This window comes from Myotis yumanensis, unplaced genomic scaffold (genome assembly GCF_028538775.1).
Source record: "Myotis yumanensis isolate MYYU_CA2020_CCGP unplaced genomic scaffold, mMyoYum1.0.hap1 SCAF_13, whole genome shotgun sequence".
Taxonomy (NCBI): domain Eukaryota; kingdom Metazoa; phylum Chordata; class Mammalia; order Chiroptera; family Vespertilionidae; genus Myotis; species Myotis yumanensis.
Genome location: NW_027223764.1, coordinates 43,764,875 through 43,787,426, shown reverse-complemented (window position 1 = coordinate 43,787,426; position 22,552 = coordinate 43,764,875). Strand labels below are relative to the sequence as shown.

Sequence of the window (22,552 nt, the reverse complement as noted above, 5' to 3'; positions counted from 1 at the left end):
AAAGTGGAGAATGAGAGTTATTGAAAGGCGCAAACAGCATTGGGTGCTTAAGTCAACAACATCCTGTTTCTGACACTGTACTCTAAGATGCGATTTTCAAACCTTTTCACTTCTTGGCACACATAAACTACTAAAATTTTGTGGCACAACAAAAAATATGTTTTTTGTTGGTCTGACCAAAAAGGTATAATTTTGACTCATTCACACTGGATGGCTATTGTGTTGGCAGGTGTCCTTTTTAAAATTTACTTTTTATTTGACAGTCTAAGGGAAGAGAGGTCAGTGCCCCTGACTAGTCAGGTATTGCATGTTTTTAAAATTCAGTCGAAAGTCGCTGCTCTAAGAGGCTAGTGCTGCAGAGGAAGTGGACATGCATGTAGGCAGTAAGACATGGCAATGTGGTGTTAATAGATGATAAAGAGACGAGAGCCTCAAAAAACTCTTAAGCAAACAGTACTTACCCTTCGCAACCTAGAAAAGGATTTCTAAGGAAGAAAAATTGTTTCTCGTAGTTGGCCTTGGAGTCTTACTTTAAAAATACTTATACACCTATACGCCTATATGTATGCAAATATGTGTGTGCTCAAAACCTTTCCATAAGTACCTGAGTGAAAAAAAACTCAGTTCAGTGAAATGAAAACTTAACATCTGAATGTAAAAATGTTTGAAACCGCAATACTAACCCTTATTGAGGGCAAACTATAGTCAATAGAAGAAACTACTAAAATACATATCAAATGTGGAATGTTGCAGGTCATGTGCCAAAATAGAAAGCCTAGTGAGTGAGCGAGGCGAAGTTATTTAGAAGTCTTGCTATTTTAAAAACTGTAAATGTTACAAAGGTATATTCCTAACAATTACTGCTGTTTAATTGTGAGGGAAAAATTTAGAAGACTACAACAGCTGCATTTTACAATATTTCCCTACATACACAAAAAACAAAGATATTTGCTTGTGCTCCAAAAGAAGGCAAAATTAGAGAACTCATTTCTGTCTTGAACAATTGAGTATCTGTTACTTAAGGAGAAAATTGCTAATCATTGTGGCACTCATAGCAAACAATTGCCTTACCAGTGAAAAAGGTACATTAACGTGGTTCTTGTCCTGTCAATTATTATTATTATAGGTTTTGTAGTGGTCTTTCTGACAACTTCATACCACAGTTGAGAAAATGTTACTATTTAAAAAATGACTTTACTGAATGAAGTCAGTCCATGAAAGAGAATCCTAATATATTTTCCTCTGAAATGGATGTGAGAAATGTAAATTTTATAGCAGTATCATGTCACATCATTTTCATGTTATGATTAGTAGTAACCACTTCCTCCTTCCTCTTCCTCAAAAAAACCATTAGGAAGCTTTGACAGAGCATGGCATGGGGAAGAGTCAAGGAAGGAGAGATGACAAGAGTGATAATCTAAAGGCTTCACTTTGCAAAGTGAAAAAGACTATTCTGGGCAGAGAGAAGAGCATGTGCCACTAGCCTTAGGGCTAGAGGAAGCATGTTTTGGAAGTGTTGCTGGGCACAGCGGGGGAGGCAGGATGTAGTGGTGGAGGCTGTAAGGGAGACCGGGAGGCAGCAGCCAGAGACTGAAGAGATACTGGGAGAATGAGTGAGCGAGGAGAGTTTTAAGAAGGAGGGACATTATGATATGTTACTGGAAGAGCAAATACAACAAGAATTGGAAAATCTAGTTAGAGTTATGGGTGATAGTAAGATATTAGTAAGAAAATTTTTGATGGAATAGATTGAGAAATGAGGAGTCTCTGAAAAAGTTGACTTGAAGAGGGAGGAGAAAGAGGTTGGCAGCTGGAAGGAGATGAAGAGTTAAGGGAAAATCTTTTAAATTTTATTTACTTAATGGGAGAGACTTAAGCTCAGTTAAAAGCTGTGGGAGGAGTTATAGAGAAGGGAGGTTAATTATATAATAGAGACAGGACTAATCAGTGACTTATGGCTCCTAGAATGCAGGAGATAGTAGAATCTAAGGCAGAGGATTCGCCTTTGATAATGGAGAGAAATCTCCTGGAGCTGGAATGAAGGAACTAGAATGAACTAAGAGGAGCAGGTAGATGCAAATGTAGGTAGATTCTATGGTTTCTGTGTTCTCTGTGAGGTAGGAGATATGCTATCTTCTGAGGGAAGGGAGAGGGTTGGGGTGCAGAGTAGAGGAGGGAGTGAGATAAGGGCCCTGGGAAGGGTTGGTGTTCATGCATTTCTAGTGGGACAGCCACCCTGTTCCATGACTTTCTTCAGTAGGGTTCTATGACACAGGTGTAAGTGTGGAGAAAAGAATTCATTCATGATTGTGTTTTTGCCAGTCAGTTGAATTGCAGCTGTTAGCAAGAATATGTTGAGCCCTGGCTGGTGTTGCTCAGTGGTTGGAGTGTTGGCCATGAACTGAAGGGTCTCGGGTTTGATTCCTGGTTACCGTAAGGGCACATACCTGGGTTGCAGGTTAGGTCCCGCCCTGATCTGGGCACATGCAGGAGGCAACCAGTCGGTGTGTCTCTTTCACATTGATGTTTCTCTCTCTTCCCTTCCCTTACTCCCTCTCTTTCACTTTCTCTCTAAAAAAAAAAAAAAAAAAAAAAAAAAGTCAATGGAAAAAATACCTTGCGTAAGGATTAATCAAAAAAAATTTTTTTTTATTTATGCAAGTAACATGTGAAATTTTTTTCTTATAAGATACTAGCATTGTATAAATCAGGCCTCAAACCCTGTGACCTCCACTCCAGTCAATTCCCATGCCTTACCTAGCAGGAGCAGTTGTTTTAAGTTTGGTATGGATTTTTCCAGAATTTACAAAAAAAAAATTCTCAATGTAAATAGCACTCTATAACCTTCTTACATTAATCCACTTATTTTGATAGAAACCATAATGAGGTTAATTTTTCCTTTCCAGCTTTTATCTGTAAAATATAACATGTTTTTGTAAAAATGCAACATCCATTAGTAAAAATCATATTAAACAAGCAAATCAACTAAATGCCTATAGATAAGGACTTATTGTCCCATATATTACAGCTTTTTAAATGACAGCTATTGGTCTTCATGTATTGAAATATTATCAATAAGACTATTTCTTCTTGTTCATAGTGCCTGGCTCTCTGGCTATGAAAACCCTGTGGTGTCTCGAATTAATATGAGAATACAAGATTTAACAGGACTAGATGTTTCCACAGCAGAGGAATTACAGGTGGGTAGTCACATTATCCTTGAATTATATGCTATCACACTATCCTTAAATTATCTTTACACTTTTTCAAAAGATGCTTCAGATGAGATTTCCTGACACTGCACAGGCAGTACTCAATTTAATCACAAAGTAGTGATTTTAATAATCCGTGGGAAAATTATATGATTGTTCTGTGTTAAAATTTATCAAAACATTGAAAACTCTTGCCCTAGCTGGTTTGGTTTAGTGGATAGAGCATCAGCCTATGGACTGAAGGGTCTCAGGTTCGATTCCAGTCAAGGGCATAACCCCCGGTTGTGGGCTCGATCCCCAGTAGGGGCCACGCAGGAGGCAGCCCATCAATGATTCTCTCTCATCATTAATGTTTCTCTCTCTCTCTCTCCCTCTCCTCTCCTCTCTGAAATAAATAAAAAAATATTTAAAAAAACATTAAAAACTCTGTCGAGTATAAATTTATAGGGAAATTAGAAAAATGTAACACTAATATTTATTAAGCACACTATAATGTGTGCTGAGCCAGCGCAGCCAAGGGTTCGGTGAGCCGGGGGGCGGTGGGGCGGTTGGGCGGTGGGGCGGTGGGGAGTGGGTGAAGGATGTAGAAAAGACAGACAAAGAGAATAAGCTGGGTCTAGGTGGATCTCCTGTGCCTGGCTGAGGCCACAGGGAGAGATCCAGACTGCAAGCTGAGCCTTTATTTTATAGCCAGAGGTAAACAAGTTGGTGGGCACCATAGTTATAACGTTCTTGTGAGTTTCCCTTGTTTTGGCAGCACTTGCTGCACCTCCCACAGCCCATTAGCTACCCAGATAATATCTAGGGAGAGTCATAAGGTCAAGCCTAATTATGCTAAGAGGGCTGTTGTGCCCTCTAAGCTGGGACTTGTTTGTGGCTTTGCCAACAGGTCATCCAAGGCTTAACTCTATCTGCGCTCCCTATACACTATAATGTGTGTGCTTTTCATTCCTAGGCCTGTCAGGTAACCAGGGCAGTTCTTTTTTTAAAAAAATATTTTTTCTTCTCTTTTCTATTGAGTCATAATTCATATACCATAAGATTTACACTGGTTTTGTTACCGGGAAGAGGATCTGGCCTTTGTGCAACCACCAATACTGTCTAATTCCAGAATATTTTCTTTACCCCAGAAAGAAACCTCATATACTTTTTTTTTAATGCATTCTTTTTTAAAAAAATATATATATATTTTATTGATTTTTTACAGAGAGGAAGGGAGAGGGATAGAGAGTTAGAAACATCGATGATAGAGAAACATCAACCAGCTGCCTCCTGCACACTCCCCACTGGGGATGTGCCCGCAACCAAGGTACATGCCCTTGACTGGAATCGAACCTGGGACCTTTGAGTCCGCAGGCCGACGCTCTATCCACTGAGCCAAACAGGTCAGGGCAAAACCTCATATACTTTAAGTACAGGCATACCTTGCAGATATGGATTCAGTTCCAGATCACAGCAATAAAGCAAATATCACAATAAAGTGACCTCACACCAATTTTTTGTCTCCTAGTGGATATTAAAGTTATGTTTACACTATACATAGTCTATTAGGTGTACAATAGTATTATATCTACAAAGCAATGTACATTCCTTAATTTAAAAATACTTTATTACTAAAAATGCTAACCTATTTTGAGTTTTCAGCAGTATTTTGCTGCTTGTTGGAGGATCTTGCCTCAGTGTTTATGACTGTTAACTGATCATGGTGGTAGTGGCAATTTCTTAAAATAAGACAACAGTGAAGTTTACCACATTGATGGATTCTTCCTTTCATGAATGATTTCTCTGTAGCAAGCACTGTTGTTTGATAGCATTTTAACCCTAGTAGAACTTCTTTCAAAATTGGAGTCAATCTCTCAGATCCTGCCTCTGCTTATCAATTAAGTATATGTAATATTCTAAAATCCTTTGTTGTCATCTCAACAGTCTTTACAGTCTCTTCTCAAGAAACCATATCTTTGCTCATCCATAAAAAGCAACACCTGAAATTGCAGTATCTCATTATCATGAGATTGCAGCAATTTAGTCACATCTTCAGGCTTCACTTCTAATTCTAGTTCTTTTGCTATGTCCACCACATCTGCAGGTACTTCCACTGAAGTCTTGAACCCCACAAAGTCATTCATGAGCATTGGAATCAACTTCTTCCAAACTGCTGTTAATGTTATTTTTACCTCTTCTAATGAATCGCAAATGTGTGTTTTTTCCCACAGTACACACACACACACACCCTATATATATTTATCCTACATATATTTTTTATACTTTTTTCTTTTTAATAATTTTAAAAAAATTTATTGATCAATTAACTTTTAGGGAAAGAGAGAGAAAAACATCAATTTGTTGCTCCACCCATTCATACATTCATTGGTTGCTTCTTTTATGTGCCCTGACCAGGGATTGAATCTGCAACCTTAGTGTATTGGGATGATACTCCAACCAACTGAGCGACCCAGCCAGGGCAATAATTTTTTAATTAAAGTTGATGTACAACATTATATTACCTTCAGGTGTACAACCCAGTGATTAGAAGTGATCACCCTGTTAAATCTAGTACCCATCTGACACCATAAATAGTTATTACAATATTATTGGCTATGTTCCCTATGCTGTACTTTACATCCCCATGACTATTCTGTAATTACCAGTTTGTATTCTTAATCCCTTCACCTTTTTTACTCATCCTGCTAATCTCTCTCCCATCTGGCAACTATTAAAATGTCCTTTGTATCTATGAGTCTGTTTCTGTTCCACTTATTCATTTATCTTCTTTCTTGCTTCCACATTTAAGTGAAATCATATGGCATTTGTCTTCAGTCTGTCTTATTTCACTTAGCACAATACCCTCTAGGTCCATCCATATTGTTGCAGATGGCAAGATTTTATTCATATATATATTGATATTTATTCATTCATATATACTTATTGATTGATATTTATTTATTCATCCATATATATTGATTTCAGAGAGGAGGGTAGAGGGAGAAGGAGAGAGAAACATCAATGACAAGAGAGAATGAATCATAGATGGGATGCTTCCTGCCTGCACCACACTGGGGATCAAGCCCACAACCCTGGCATGTGCCCTGACTGGGAATTGAACTGACCTCCTGGTTCATAGGTCGATGCTCAACAACTGAGCCATGCTGACTGGGCCTATGTCCTTTTTAATGCTTACTATCTCTTTTTTTAAATTTTCACCTCAAACATCCATTCTTCCCTTAAGGTCCTTGAGCATCTTTATAGCCATTGTTTTGAATTCTGCATCTGGTATCTTGGTTACTTCCATTTCATTTAATTCTTTTTCTGGAGATTTCTCTTGTTTTTTCGTGTGGGGCATGTTTCTTTTGTCCCCATTTTGCCTGCTTTTTTGTGTTTGTCTCTCTGTATTAGGTATATCTGCTATGACTCCCAAACTTGTTATGGAGGTTTTATGTTGTAGGTGTCTTATGGGGCTCAGAGGCGCAATCTTCTAGACCACTTGAACTGAGTGTCCAGGAATACCTCTTGTGCACCCTCCTGTTGTAGTTGAGTCTTGAATGCTGCTGGTTTGGTTTTGGGTGGGGTTAACCCTCAGGCTGGCTGTCCATAGGAAAGTCCTCGATCACAGTGTATGCAACCACCGTGCAGGGGCTGCCCCTGAGGTGGAGTTGTTCCCAGCAGGGTCTGGTGCCTAGCAGGACCCCTCTTAGGGTGTGCCACTTGTGTGGCTAGTTGGGTGAGCTCTGGTGTGGTCTAAAGCCCACTATTGGTAGTGTTGGTTCTGGGTCCACTTGGTTGGGGTTCTGGTACAGGTCGATGTCAGATGCTGCCTGGGATACCTGTCTGGAGCTACCATGCAATTTGCTGTTTGTGGCTGCCTCTTCTGGGCCTGAGTGTGCATGGGAGGGGCCAAGCTGTGAATAAGGGTTGGCTTCGTCCAGCTCTGAGCTAGAGACAGATCAATAAAAGGTCCAAGGCACCCTAAGGTCCACATCTACCTGTTAGCCACTCCACCACTCCTGAGGTTGCCTGGTCTTCCTTGAGAGCCTTCTGAAGGAAGACTAGGGTGGGCCCAGGCTGACTGCTCCCCACAGACCCTTCCAATAGGCATGAGCTCCAATGGGGAAGGGTGACTGGGGTCGGGAGGACAGGGCTAGTGGGTCTCCTGCTTTGGAGGCAGCATGGCAGTTATTGGGGAAAAGTGGCCCCTACTCCACAGCCATACTACTCAGTTTCTGCTAGAGTCTTCAACCCTAGCTCCCCCAGGAGGAGTGCAGGAGTAAGATAAGCAGGGCAGAGCCAGAAGGACAGGTCAGATGAGTCTCCTATTGGAGCCATAGTACTGGCTGAACTTGGGAGGTTGGGGGTAAGAATGGCACCTTGCGCCATAGCCACACAACCCAGTACCCGTCTAAGTCCTGGACAAGAGCCTCCCAGGGAGACATACTCCGAAGGTCCCAGCCCCGAGCAGCACTCTGATCCCCCTGTGGGACTGAGCTAAGCAGGGCAGGGCCACTGGGAGTCGTAAGGAGAACATCAGGTAGGTGGGCACCAGCTGAGTGTGGGAGTGGGGGAAGAATGGCCCCCGTCCCAAAGCTCAATGACTGTCTGAGTCTCCGCCAATCGCATCTCCAGAAAAAGAGTGTACCAAAGGTCCTGTTGGTGCAGCCAGCAGATCTTTCTGCAGGTCTAGAGCTCAGCAGGGTGGTGCCAGTAGTTGGAGGACTGGGCTAGTTCACTCCCCAGCTGGTGCTCTAAGAATAGGAGTGCTTGACCCTGGGACGATGGTGCCTGAGGGCAGTGTGGGATAGGGACTCAGCACAGGGACCTCAGGGCTATGCCACCTAGATCTTCTCTTTATGACTCCCCTATGCCCTGAGTCACCTTCCCTCTACCAGAGCCCCAGGTGTCTGAGAACAAGATCCTGTGCATTGGCCCTTTAAGAGAGCATCTGGTTTCTAGCGGACTCCTTCTTCCAGGATGACAGAGTCCCAGCTGCTTTTCACAGCCAGATGCTATATGGGCTCCTCTTCCTGGCTCTGGGGTCTCGGATAGGGATCCTGGCATTGTGTGAGGCCCATGCTCCTCACGGAGGACTTTTGCAGCCAAGATATCCCTTCAGATCCTCAGCTGCCACCTGTGGGCGCAGGGGCTAGCCCTTTCGTGTCTGTACCCTTCCTGCCACTCTCTATGTGGCTTCTTCTGTAAACCCTTGGTTATAATTCTGGGTAGCTGGTTATTTAGGTTGATTGCTCTATAATTTAGCTGTAAATCTGTTTTGGCACTGGGAGGAGGTGAGTGTAGCTTCCACTCCGTGGCCATCTTCAAAATATGTAGAGTTTTTGAACAGCAAAAGTAGAAGCGTTTCCTGTAGCTATTTCTTCTAAATCTCCATTTTTTTAATTTGATTTTCAGTTAAAGCATTATTGCTTTCCATTTCTGTTGTACTTTATCTTTGTTGGGCAATTCCCTTTTCCAATTATATATTCTTGTAAAATATCACATGGGTTTTCCCTGGGAGATAAGGAGGCAACATAATTGCATGATTTGCTGTCTGCATGTTATTCATCAGTATGTTATTTAGTATGTTATACTGCATAATAGATGTACAGTGATAATCACGGGTAGACTTTGAAAGAAGGGATGTGGTTGGTCATTGATCATGATGTGCAGCTGTTATTTACATAGGAACCTGGGGACTGAAGACCTAGCAGTGACATTTGTACTTTATACATTACTCAAAATGTACATGGCAACTGAAATTTCAACTGTGTGTTGGGGTCTGGTGTTAATGGTTATCTGAGATATGTGCATTTTGGAATTGGGCAAAGCAGGACTGCCTATATTTAAATTTGCTTAATTAAGTTGTCAATTATTCCTAGAAACTCTTTGATATGTCTTTTTCTTTCCCTGTTTAACCTTCACAGGCTCTTTTAGGCTACTTGATATTTTTCTACTTAATAGGCTGATCCAACTCAAGGTGTCTGTAACATAAGTTAACTATGCAGAGTAATAGTAATTTATATAGGACTTGGACTTTGCTGTGGGCAACACTCTTGTAATTATTTTCTCATTTCATTTGATCAGCATTACTCTTTGTTAATCCTCACCTGAGGATATTTTTCCATTGTGAGTGGAAGAGAGGGGGAAAGAGAGAGAGAAACATCGATGTGAGAGAAACACATCGATTGGTTGCCTCCTGCATGCACCAGGGCCCCAGGCCGGGGAGGAGCCCGCAATCAAGGTGCATGCCTTTGACTGGAATCGAACCCGGGACCTTTTGATCTGCAGGCCGATGCTCTAGCCACTGAGCCAAACTGGCTAGGGCTGATCAGCATTACTTTTTACATTTTCCTTTTATTTTCGTCAGCATTTTATCATATTGGGATGGAAGGAGGGAGTAAAGGAAGGTGTCATATTTCTCATTCTACAAGTGAGGTTTTATCCAAAGTTATAACTGAGAAAGCTGGAACTTGAACTTATACCAAATGTTTTTCTTAACTTTCTTTTGCTGCTTCACATTAGGACATTGTCCTAACCAACTGAAGTTGTTGGAGCCATCCAGCAGGAATAGTGAAGTTGGTGTTACCTTCTTCCCTTCTTTACATTAGAGGGAAGGGGGACTTTATTAGAGAATATTGGGAGTTGGTCAGCATTTTGGGCTTTGGAAAACAAGTCTTTATTTAAATTCCAAAGAAAAGTGTTTAGTGAAAATTAATCATAAAAACCTCATAATTCTAGTTCTAGAAAATTTTAATTCTAATTCAAAATTTAGTTTTTTATATATTAAAAGAAAAATATGTCCCCCAAACATTTGCTAAAGAAAAGCATATTAAGGTTCTACAATAGCGTATAGTAGCTACCCATAGTTTTTCATTTTTGGTTCCTTAGGAGCTCTAATTGATTTCCAGTGCTGCTTCTCATTTCTCTTGAAGTACCTAACCACGATATATAAGAGGCCAAAATGGGGCTGGTAGATATTTTGAATAGTCATCTTGGTAGTTCATTCATGGTTTGTTTCTCTCCTTCAGGTAGCAAATTATGGAGTGGGAGGACAGTATGAACCCCATTTTGATTTTGCACGGGTAAGTAAAAACAATAGAGAATGTAGTTCCACTGAAGCTTACGTATGACATGTTAGTTGCCTAGCCCAAGTGCCATCAGGAGATGAGTGGATAAAAAGCTGTGGTACATGTACACCATGGAATACTACTCGGCCATACAAAAGAAGGAAATCTTACTCTGAGACAGTATGGATGGACCTGGAGAGCATTATGCTAAATGAAATAAGGCAGTCAGAGAAAGACAAGTAATGTATGATTTCACTCATATGTGGAATCTAATGAACAAAATGAACTAACAAGCCAAATAGAGACAGACACATAAATAGAGAGCAGGCTGACAGCTGTTTGTTCAGCAGGGAGGGGCTGGGGGAGTGGCGAGATTGAACAAAAATGGAAAAAAGGAGAAAACTCATGGACAAGGCCCATAGTGTGGTGATTGTTGGGGGAGGTGGAGGAGGGTATAGAGGGGATAAATGGTGATGGAAGGAGACATGACTTGGGGTGGTGAACACACAATACAGAGTACAGGTGATGTGCTGTAGAATTGTGCACCTGAAACCTGTATAATTTTGTTAGCTAGTGTCACCCCAATAAATTCAATAAAAGAAAAAATTCCATAGCCTATTTAGAATTCATGGATGCATGGTGGAATAAATACTCTGTAAAGCCTTTTTAGCAGTAAAAAACACCTAGACGCACAATAAAATAATTAAGAATAGTTTTAAGTGCATTGCTGAACCTGGAAGAAAGTAGAGGAAATTCCCAAAGGCAAACTGAACAAAGAAAATCTGGAGACTAAAATTAGAGGGCTAAAGGGGGACAAAAAAGCTGAGGCTGAGGACATGTATTTCAGGAAACTAGTGTTTTGGGGATTAACAGCCATAGTGTAAACTCCTGAACCTGAGACGCCTGCATAAAACCTAGATCTCCAGAAGGATTACACCTTCAGAGAAAGACAGATGGCTTTGAGTCAGGAGCCATGGGGAGAGCTGCCTCTCACCGTCCTGGCTGGAGTGGGGTGTGTCTGGGGAGCTGCTTCTGGGAGTTCAAGCATCGGCCTGCCTTCACATGAAGCTCGGGTTTCAAGCTGTATCCCTGGAAGAGGAAACATCAATTCAAAGTTGTTCCACTTAGTAGTGCTCCCTGGTGCTGGGCTCCCTGAAGAGAGGCATCCTCATTCTAGCACCTTGAGGATTTTAAAGATTAAGCATCTAAATATGAATTCATTTTTTTTAAATGACTAAGTGGTAATAAGACACCATTGGTGAGACTAAAGCAACCAACAGATTGAGACATTGTAGGATATTAGATACCTGAATTATCAGGTGCAGAATATAAAATAACTATATAACATTAAGAAAATGTAGGATAAAATTAACAACCTCTCAAAATGATTTAACATATTTGAAAATGAAGTTCCAGTTGAAAAGTTAAATTTTAAAATTTAGTAGATAAGTTAAAACATATTAGAGACAGCTGAGGTAAATAAGTGAATTGGCTGATAAAGCTAAAGAGATTCTAAGAATAAGTTTTGAGAGACAGGAAGATAAAACATATAAAATAGATGTAAAGAAACTGGAGAATAAATAGTGTCAAAGCAGGATCCTAAAAAGCTGTCATTGCCTAAATCTTAAGATGAATAAATATTGGATCTTTTTTATTTAATATATTGAGCTATAAAGTATGGGGGAAGCTAAAACTACAGATGTTAATGTTTTAAATATTCTGTGAATAGTAGCTATTGGTTCTCATTGTTTTAGGTTAATCTGCCCCCCCCCCCCAGTGGTCTTATCAAAAGTAATCAGTGTACAAGCTGAACCAATAATTTGTGGGGTTTTTTTCTTTTTAATATTTTATTGATTTTTCACAGAGAAGAAGGGAGAGGGATAGAGAGTTAGAAACATCGATGAGAGATTGATCAGCTGCCTCCTGCACACCCCCTACTGGGGATGTGCCTGCAACCAAGGTACATGCCCTTGACCGGAATCGAACCTGGGACCCTTGAGTCCGCAGGCCGACGCTCTATCCACTGAGCCAAACCGGTTCGGCAATTTGTGGGGTTTTTTGTTTTAAATATATTTTACAGTGGGGCCTTGACTTACGAGTTTAATTTGTTCCAAGACCAAGCTCATTAACTCAAATTACTCTATCAACTCAATGCAAAAAATCGGCCGAGAGACAGCTGGTATCTCAAAAAACTCGTTAGTCAGGACACTCGTAAGTCAAGGCCCCACTGATTTTTTACAGAGAGGGAGAGGGATGGAGAGTTAGAAACATCGATGAGAGAGAAACATCGATCAGCTGCCTCCTGCACACCCTCCACTGGGGACTTGCCTGCAACCAGGGTACATGCCCTTGACCAGAATCGAACCTGGGACCCTTCAGTCCCCAGGCCAACGCTCTATCCACTGAGCCAAACTGGTTAGGGCTGAATCAATAATTTGAATGCCTACTGCTGTTGTGCATTAGATATTATATAGGAACCTTTTGGGGTTGTTTTTGGCATACCCTTCAGCATATTACCCATGTTCAGTTGCCACTAGAAAATTTGCATTACTGAATTTTTCGCCATTGAATTAGTTCTGTTTTATTTACAGAAAGACGAGCCAGATGCTTTCAAAGAGCTGGGGACAGGAAATAGAATTGCAACATGGCTGTTTTATGTAAGTTATAGCTAAAATTTTCATTTTAAGTTGGGACTTGACCACATGACTCATTTATTTTGATGTGTTCAGATGTTTGCTCTTATCATCCTAGTAAAAAGACTTAAAAAATATTTTTTTTCAATTATAATATTACAACCTAAAGAAGGAATTTACACTGATAGTTTCACTACTTGGAGACAGTCATTGTTGATCTTTTGTTGTATGGAGTTTAGTCATCTAAGCTTCTTCATATGTTCATATGAATTTACATATTTGCAGTCAGATGGTGACTGCAGATACTCACATTTTCATAATTTTTGTTGTATATCAACAATAAATTTTCAGAGTGAACACCTCGTATAGTCAGTGTTCAGATCAAGAAGTAGTACCCTAGACGCCCATCAAGGGAACCATTCTCACATTATTAAGGTTTCAAAAACAGTGTGCTCTTTACTTTTAAGTACATATAGAAAAAAATTAAGCTTTGATCATAATATTTGCCCTAGTTAACTATTGCTGCATAACAAATCATCCAAAAACTGAATGGTTTGAAATAATGTTTTTTTATTGATTTCAGAGGGAGGAAAAACCAATGATAAGAGAGAATCATTGATTGCATGCCCCCTACTGGGGATCGAGCCTGCAACCGGGCATGTGCCCTGACCAGGAATCGAACCATTACTTCCTGGTTCATAGGTCAATGCTCAACCACCAAGCCACTCTGGCTGGGTTGTTTAAAATGATTTTATTTTACCCCACAATTGTTAGGCTCACTGGGTTTTGCTTGGGTTCTTCTGGCTCTCTCATGCGTGTGCAGTCAGATGATGAGAGGTAGGGTCCATCTTGAAGGCTGACATGGAGGCTGGCTGTTGGCCAGAAGACATCCATGGGGCTTGGGCTTCCTCACATGGTGACTGCAAGAACAAGTGTCCCCCCAAAACAAGGCAGAAAGTGTGGGGCACTTTTAGTGCCTATCCTCAGAAGTCAGAGAGTGTCACTTCTGCTCTATTTTATTAATTGAGGCAACTGCCAAAGTTCAAGGAGAGGGGACACAGACCTAACCACTCAAGAAGAATGTCATGTAAAAAGAACGTGTAAGAATAATATATTTGGAAAATACAATCTGCAATGTTGTAATCTTTGTTATTAACTTATAAAAAGATATCTTAGCCTGGGTGGCTCAGCTGGTTGGAGCATCGTGCTGTACCCTAAATGGTGTGGGCTCAGTTCGAGGTCAGGGCACATACCAGGTTGCAGGTTCAATCCCTAGTCGAGGTGAGTACAGGAAGTAACTGATCGTTGTTGCTCTCTCACATCAATGTTTTTCTTTCTCCCTTCTCTCTCTGAAATTGATAAATATATACTTAAGTGAGGATTTTTAAAAAAAAGTTAATTTTTTATTTCCTAATTCTTTCCATCCCCTACCCCCAAGTAAATTATATAACTATTGGATCTCACTCCCTGCCAAAATCTCTATTTTCTTTCTTGCTCCCCACAACCTTCCCTGTATCCAACCCAACCTCTTCACCATTTCCATCCTCTCATAACTCCATTTTGTTTCCAAAAAGATCTAAGATGCCATTGGAAGAGGAGGGGGGAGATTTAAAGTACCATCAAAAAAAGATTTAAGACTTACAAATTTTTTAAGTGAGAGCAAATTATCACAAAGGGAAAACCAGGAGAGAAGTTGATACATTATATAAAAATTATGCTGTGAGTCTTCTCTACTTTTTAGAGATGAAATCTCCAGAGATTGTATTAATTTACATCCCACCTTTAAGTGTGATGTATATGTCAAACTTCTTGATCTGTACCCCTTTCACTTACCAGATTGGCAGTTATTGTGGTTTTAATTAGCATTTCTCTGATTAGGGAGGTTGAGTATCTTTTCAGATGTTTAAGAGCCATTAAACATTTGTTTTGGCTGCATTTGTTTCTTCGTTTTATGAATATCATGATGCAATATTATTTGGTCCAATATTCATTTATAGTAGATTATTTGACTGAGATTATGTTAGATTAATTATTATACTGCCTTCTAATCACATAACATTTTGATTAGATTAATATTCATCCCCCCTCTTTTTGTGGCTCACCTAGGAATAGTATTCAAATAATTTCTCCAAATTTATTTTCTGTTTTTTTTAATAAGTCTTTTTAATGATTTCAGAGAGTGAGAATCATTGATCGGTTGCCTCCTGCACGCCCCCACTGGGGGTCAAGCCTGCAACCTAGGCATGTGACCTCCTGGTTCATAGGTCAATGCTCAACCACTGAGCCATGCTGGCCAGGCCCAAAAGTTATTTTCACTGCTGTTAGTTCTTTGTTACTGGTTATATATTTTTCATGGTAAAATACCCTTTTTTCTCTCACTTTTAATGTTTTTACCTTAAGGTCATTCTGTTCAGAGGTGATCCAGCCTGCAAGGGTGGTGTGGTTTGGGAGCACCACAACTGTGGAAGTTCATTTTCTACTCCTCTCTTTCCTGGTCCTTCCGTCAGTCCATGTTGGCCCACAACATGGGACTCTGAGAACAGGGCCTTGGTACCTGTTGGGCACAAAGTTCTGTGAGGCCTTCTTCCCCCAGCACATTTTCTCTCTCTCTTTGAGCACAGCTCTGAATGTCAGATTCACTCTGTCCTAGTGTGTTCATTCTTGGCTTGCTCCACTTCTGTTCACAAGTAAAATGCTTAGGAATGCCCAGGATGTGAGCCGTCCCCACAGCCTCCTGCCACTCATCCTGGGGACAGTCCCACTTTGAACTCACACTGTTTGAACCTTTGGCAGATATTAAAGGAAACACCTACTTCTTGGTGTTTTCTTTGTGCAGCATTTGCCTGGCAAATCTTGTTTTCAGTGTTTGTAAGTACTGTTAGATGTGACTTGTGGACATAGCATAGAGTGGGGGTTTAATCTGTCGATACCTTCTATGTGCTTTTGAAAAAATCACTATAGGGTTTGTTTCCTTTGCCATGTTTTGTGCATGTGCTTCAGTTAATTTGGAAGGTTTGTGTTTTTATTCTAGGTTACCTTTAAGACTATAACTATAGAATCCTTTCCTCTTCGACTTCTCAGTTAATATATGTTGATTCCCTACCACAAGAAATGACAAAACTGATTTTAGTTTGTCCTTTTTCTCTTGGTTTTTATTTCATTCTTGATACTGTTTCTAGACACTAAAGCTCAGCAATGAACAAAACATGAAAATTCCTGCCCATGGAGATTATATTCTAGTGTAATAAAATATGTATTATACCCCTGTATTACTTGGCTTATCAATTTTAAACCATTCTTTTTATTTGTCTATAAGTGCCTTTCCCAAATTATAGTCCCATTTCTCGTCCTAACTTTATAATTCCTTTGCTTTATATATTACTTATATATTATTTTACTTAAGTATGCAAACCTAAACAGCATCTTTTGTTTTCTGAAAACTGAGTATGTACAAACCCATCTATGTAAGTAGAATTCCAGATATTAATGTATTCTAGTATTCAGTATCCTATCCGCCACACAGTAGCACGTTTAACTTTATTCCATCAGCACTTTGGTAATACTCTCTTACCTCTTACAGATGAGCGATGTGTCCGCAGGAGGAGCCACTGTTTTTCCCGAAGTAGGAGCGAGTGTTTGGCCCAAAAAGGTAAACTTGGTTTGTGTCAGATGCATCTGTAATTCATTAAATCACAAAATAAATGTTTAAAGGTAGTATATTTATGTCTAGGTAAGACTATGGATTCTTCTATGGCACCATTTACCATGACTGCCTAGAGCAGTGGTTCTCAACCTTGGCTGCACATTAGAATCACCTGGGAATCTTTTTAAAATCCTGATTTCTGGGCCACATCCTCCAAAAATTCTGTTTGTTATGGGGTGGGGCCACAACATTAGTAACAAAGAAACAGAATTTCTGGAGGATGAGGCCCAGAAATCAGGATTTTAAAGATTCCCAGGTGATTCTAATGTGCAGCCAAGGTTGAGAACCACTGGCCTAGAGTAATGAACCACCAAGAATTAGTGTTTAAAAATTGTCATTTCTAAAATAGGTTCCAGATGAGTTTCCCCCTCCATCCTGCTAATGTTAGTTTTGTTTTGGCAAATACCGTTGTTTGTCAAGCAGCTGGGCAGTAGTGTTTTCATGTGACCACCAGAATTTTATAAATGACGATCATATTTTCAGAATTATATTCGAGGAAGATATGGCTGCCATAGAGGAGTACTTTCAGGGGAGCAGGGGAAATGTAATTATTGCAAAGAGTTATAACCTGGAATTTTATTTGGGGGTAATTATGTATTCTCCACAGGGAACTGCTGTTTTCTGGTATAACCTATTTGCCAGTGGAGAAGGAGATTATAGCACACGGCATGCAGCGTGTCCAGTGCTAGTTGGAAACAAATGGGGTAAATATTTTCTATATTCTCTGAACAGAATTTGTGATTATTGTTCCATATTTGGAAATTATTATAATCTACATCTTAAAGAAATTGAAAACAAAACTTTCAACAGATTTGCCTGCTATGACTTTAACATTGAATGGATTCAACCAAGCAAGTTACCGATCATTTTTTTAAATCCTCATCCGAGGATATATTTTCTATTGATTTATAAAAAGAGAGGGTGGGAGAGAGAGAAACATCAATCAGTTGCCTCCTGTACTCGCCCTGACTGGGGATTGAACCCGAAACCTAGGTATGTGCCCTGATCAGGAATCAAACCTGTGACCTTTTCCTGTAAGGGACAATGCTCCCACCAGTGGAGCCACCTGGCCAGGGCAAGGTACTAATCTTCATATAAATTTACTTTTAATAGATCAGAATTTTGATGACAGATTATTTCTACTTGTTACTCTAAGAATCGTTAATTGACTCAAAGTTGAATAAGACAGTTTCTTCCCCTTAAGGGATCACAGTTGTCTCTGAGACATGCTAATGGATCACTTATCGTGTCGTACAGACTAGTACAAAGATGTAAATGGAAGATGGCGACTCCTTACACTTGGGGAGGCTTCTTCAAAGCCTCATTTTTTTTTTTTTCAAAGCCTCATTTTTAAATTTGGTCTTGGGGATAGAAAATACTTTTCCAGGCATGTTAGGAACCAGGATTGTTATGGGTGAGAGAGGCACTCATTGTCAAGGTCATGAAGCGCAGGATTTGCCACATTAAAAAAAAAAAAAAACAAGTGAAGTTATTTTAATATATATTTTAACCCCCATTTTAATATTTTAGTGTGTCACTAGTCAAATTTCAAGTGCCCAGTGTGTCTAGTGCCTACCATATGAGACGTAGGAAGATTAGGGAGTGACACCTGATCATCAGGATTTTAAAAATCTTCCCTGATGATTATGTTTGGGAACCACTGGACGTGAATGAAGAGAGGCTAGTGAAGGAGATCAGTTTAGAAAGATTTTTCCATTGTCCAAGTCAGTGGTCGGCAAACTCATTAGTCAACAGAGCCAAATATCAACCGTACAACGATTGAAATTTCTTTTGAGAGCCAAATTTTTTAAACTTAAACTATATAGGTAGGTACATTGTTATTAACTTAATTAGGGTACTCAAGGGGCCAAAGAGCCGCATGTGGCTAGCGAGCTGCAGTTTGCCGACCATGGGTCTAAGTGGATGACAATAAAAGCCTGGACTTAGGCAGCAGCAAAAGGATTGGAGAGCATAGAAAATCAGCAGGTGTGATGAATAAAAGATTGGGTACAGGAGCTGAGAAAGGTAAACGAGTAAAGAATTATGGGTCCTAGTTCAGATATTTTGTACATGTGAATGCCATTGATTAGATTCTGTGATATAGGAGAAGGAATAGGAAATTAATTAATTTGGGGTTACATTAGAAAACAGTATCTTGGAACCCAGGGACCGATCATAGAGCTGCTCCTTTAGAGTGAAGCCTATGTTCATTTAAAAATGTCTTTGTATTAGAGGTTTGTATTTTGCAAACAGGTAAAAACAGTGTTCTGTTCCATTTTTACCTACATTTTAATTTCATTTGTGTTTCATTTCAAGCATTATATTGGACATTAGAAATAGGATACACACATATGTAGACTCTCATTTCTAAGATCTTCTGTGGCTTAATTAGTTGGAGCATCGTCCTGTGCACCAAAAGGTAGTGGGTTAGATCCCCAGCCTGGGTGCTTACAGGAGGCAACCAATTGATGTTTCTCTCTCCCCCTTCTTCTCTCTCCAAAATAAAAATTAAAAATCCTCATGTGAGGGTTAAAAAAATAAAATCATCTGTGTTTCTAACATTTGGTGACATATTTAAAAGACTAAGTAGCATCTGCCTTTATCTAGTTTTGGTCTTGAGCTTTTAGACCATGTAAAAATTTTATTCTAGAACTTGCTCTTATCGATAAATTAAATACTAGTTAGTGGAGAAATGAACACATTTTGTTCTCTCACAGTGTCCAATAAATGGCTCCATGAACGTGGACAAGAATTCCGCAGACCGTGCACCTTGTCGGAGTTGGAATGACCCACAGACGTCTTTTCCTCTCCTGCTGCACTCGGATGTGTCTGACACACAGTCCCCGTCTTAACTGTCAAGAGTTTACAAGTGACTAACATACACTCCATGACTGATTCGTTATGAACCTCATCCCGTGTTTCATCTGTGGACAATCACTAACTTTGTGGGTTTTTTCTTTTAAAAGTAACACTAAATCACCACATTGTACAGTATAAAACCGTAAAGTTCAGTTGGTATCACAGAGGACAAAGCAAGGCAGTTAAAAATGAGGAATTTTTACATTTGTTAAAGAACATTCTGGTTAGATAAAAAATACACCTTACGCATCTGATGCTAGCATAGCACTGCATCGCAGTTGGTGGGTGGTCGGGTAGAATGGGCCGTGCGATTAAGGAAGAGATGCCTGTAGTGTGTACCTGGTACTGTGTTTACGTCCTAGTCTGTCTTATTTTCCGAATCTGCCGAAGACTAGGAATAAACTAGGCCTCTGATCTCGGTTCCATACAATGTGTGCCCCTCCCTTCACTTTCTAAGTAGATTTTTTCCTCCCAAGTCCTTTTTAAAGAACGTATACTATATTTTACCAATCCCCTTTTCCTCTCATAGCTCCTTTGAGGAGAATTAAGTCTGTGTGAGGTAAAATACTTTGATTTAAAAATTAACAGAAAGTCCTATATAACAACACTGGGGCTTCTTAACTAAACTGATCATCACTTGGTCTGTTTCTTTGTCCTTTTCCTAAATGACTGATGATTTTGTCCATAAAATTTGCTGTTTTTTTTAATGCTAATACCTTGCCTCTTATTCTTACTACAGCAGGGTGGTGATACTGGCTTTCTGATTAAATATTGTGCCTTAGGAGACTGGAAATTTAAAAATGTACAAGTCCTTTCAATGATGAGAAATTGATTTTTTTTTAAAAAAGATCTTTTTTCCTAAAAAGCCAAAATGTTTGTTTCTTCAATTCTGAAATGTGTTGTGACAATGATGACATATTTATGATCTTAAATCTTTTTTTAAAAATGTTTCTGTTTTCTGTGTCGTATTTTTATATGTGAATGCATACTATAGTGACAACAGGTTACTTCTATTTAATTCTTTAATACACAGGACTTGGGTTTATCCTCTTGGTTTCCATTCACTCTGGTATCTCATTTTTATGGAAGAAAAATCTAGGCTTTCTGAACTCAGCTATTTAATCAACCTAAATATGTTTCCTTTAAAGGGAGCTCTATGGTTATGGGGTTATTACAGTAATGGTACTTGAGACTTTCTCTCACTAAAATACATGGTGTGGTAGTATAAAGCTGTGGACCTATTGAAGTATGTTAATGACCCCTTAGACTAACTTTTTACATTTCTTATGGTGAATTCTAGTTCATACAAGGGCTTTTTTTTCCTTTATGCAATATTTAAATATTTAAGAAAAAATTTGATTCTCTGGCAAAGAAGGTATTACTTTTACCAATTAAAAAAAAAAAGTCAATGATCCTTTTCCCAGCTACCCTTTTGTTCCACCACGACTACTTTATAAAAAATACTGAGAATTAAGTTCAGTACTTCAATCTACTCAAATTTTGTGGCCATAAATGTTTAAAAAAATTTTTTTAGAAGGAAGCAACATTACTTCAAAAATTTAGAAATAGCCCAGCTTGTGTGGTTGAGCATAGACCTCCTAGGAGGTCACTGTTCATTCCGGGTCAGGGCACATGCCCGGGTTGCGGGCTTGCTCCCCAGTAGGGGGCATGCAGGAGCCAGCCGATTGATGCTTCTATCTCTCCCTCTCCCTTCCTGTCTGAAATCAATAAAAATATATAGAGTAATAAAATAGGGTTCAAAGGATGGAAACCAACCTTTATTGCCATGTGTTTTAGCAAGTGGTGTCAGAAAGAAATAACATTCCCTACTCTTAGATTTCCTTGTTATATTCAACCCCCTGTGGGGATTGATAAACTCTTCTCAGTGTTAGATCTTACAGAACCTCTCAAGTTTCATAATTACTATTTTTCTCTCCAAATGAAAAGAACAAAATGCCAGTATAAAGCTTTGGATCCAGTGATCTTTGCAATCCTTTTTGTTGTTGTTTAATGGTGAACTTTCAAATTACTGAGGGCTGTCATGGGAAATGTGGAAACTGGTTTCCTCATCAACCTGAAGTGCCTGTCCTTCATCACTGAAGCATGGAGTCATCGCAGCCATCACCAGCATGCAGCGAATGGAAATAACCACCAGAACGCTGAACAGCAGGTGAGTGAGTGTGGTAACCATGTGATAACTTGGTAGGATTTTTTTTAATTTAATGACTAGCATTCTCAGGAAAGCGAAACAGTAAATGCAATGATGAAAGAAGTAATCAACCGTCTACTTTGTCGAAAATATAATCAAATGGTAATTATAGTATAAGAGGATTGAGAAGAGTTAATGAAAGTGAAAAGACATAAATAATATGTAAACTAGTGTGTGTATATGTGTATGATCTTATTGCTGCTGAGAAGAACCTAAATATCCTTACAGAGCCATGTGTTGACTGGTTGTGTGTATATAAGGTGTCCACTTAAGTCTGTCTACTAAAGAATGAACAACTTACATGCAGGGCCCCATGGGCTAAACAATTGAATTACTGGATCTCGCATTAAGAAATTCACAGTATCATACCAAAACAACACAACAAGAAACACCCAATCATGATTAAATAACTATAAGTCACTTGAGGCAGAACAAACAGAATTACAAACCAGAGATCGCTAGGAGGAGGCAGGATGAAAATGACACCTCAGTCTGTATGGCTAGCACTAACTTCACTGTGGTAAGAGTTGGTGTTTTAGAAGAACGACGTTAGATTGCTTAGAGAAAAAGGAATGAATTAACACTAGAGGACCAAATGGTCAAATTTCACATTCCTATTCTAATGTCCTTGAATATTGATGAGTTTTGCAAAATGAACTGTAATGTACTAGTAAAGTTCTTGGCTGCCTGCTTTATTAACCTTTATTTATGGACTGTAGAGTTTACTTTTAGTGTAAATGTAGCCTTCACTTAAATATATAACCGTATTTTGATGCAGGAAGAGCAAGTTACTAAAAAACCCACATTAATAGTAAGGAAGCCCTATCAAATGTAAAAGCAGATTTTAAATAAAAGGATGACCACAGGGAGTGGAGGTCCTCAGT

General features: G+C 39.4%; 1 protein-coding gene and 1 long non-coding RNA gene across 4 annotated transcripts in view; one reads left to right on the top strand and one right to left on the bottom strand.

Moving 5' to 3' along the window:
- P4HA1 (prolyl 4-hydroxylase subunit alpha 1) overlaps positions 1-20,407 on the top strand; it is an 81,795-nt gene extending 61,388 nt beyond the window's left edge. For all 3 annotated transcript variants that reach the window (XM_070432956.1, XM_070432955.1, XM_070432957.1), the window contains 6 exons: positions 3,101-3,200; positions 10,226-10,279; positions 12,856-12,921; positions 16,478-16,546; positions 17,208-17,304; positions 19,318-20,407. In XM_070432956.1, coding sequence (XP_070289057.1) covers positions 3,101-3,200; positions 10,226-10,279; positions 12,856-12,921; positions 16,478-16,546; positions 17,208-17,304; positions 19,318-19,388 — 457 coding nt within the window. In that variant the 3' untranslated portion in view covers positions 19,389-20,407. The remainder of the gene's footprint in view (positions 1-3,100; positions 3,201-10,225; positions 10,280-12,855; positions 12,922-16,477; positions 16,547-17,207; positions 17,305-19,317) is intronic.
- The window catches only part of LOC139022015 (uncharacterized), a 39,948-nt gene continuing 30,864 nt past the window's right edge, over positions 13,469-22,552 (bottom strand). The window contains exons 2-4 of the long non-coding RNA XR_011473600.1: positions 16,469-16,572; positions 15,292-15,451; positions 13,469-14,246 (exon numbers count right to left, since the gene is read on the bottom strand). This is a non-coding gene — a long non-coding RNA (uncharacterized lncRNA). The remainder of the gene's footprint in view (positions 14,247-15,291; positions 15,452-16,468; positions 16,573-22,552) is intronic.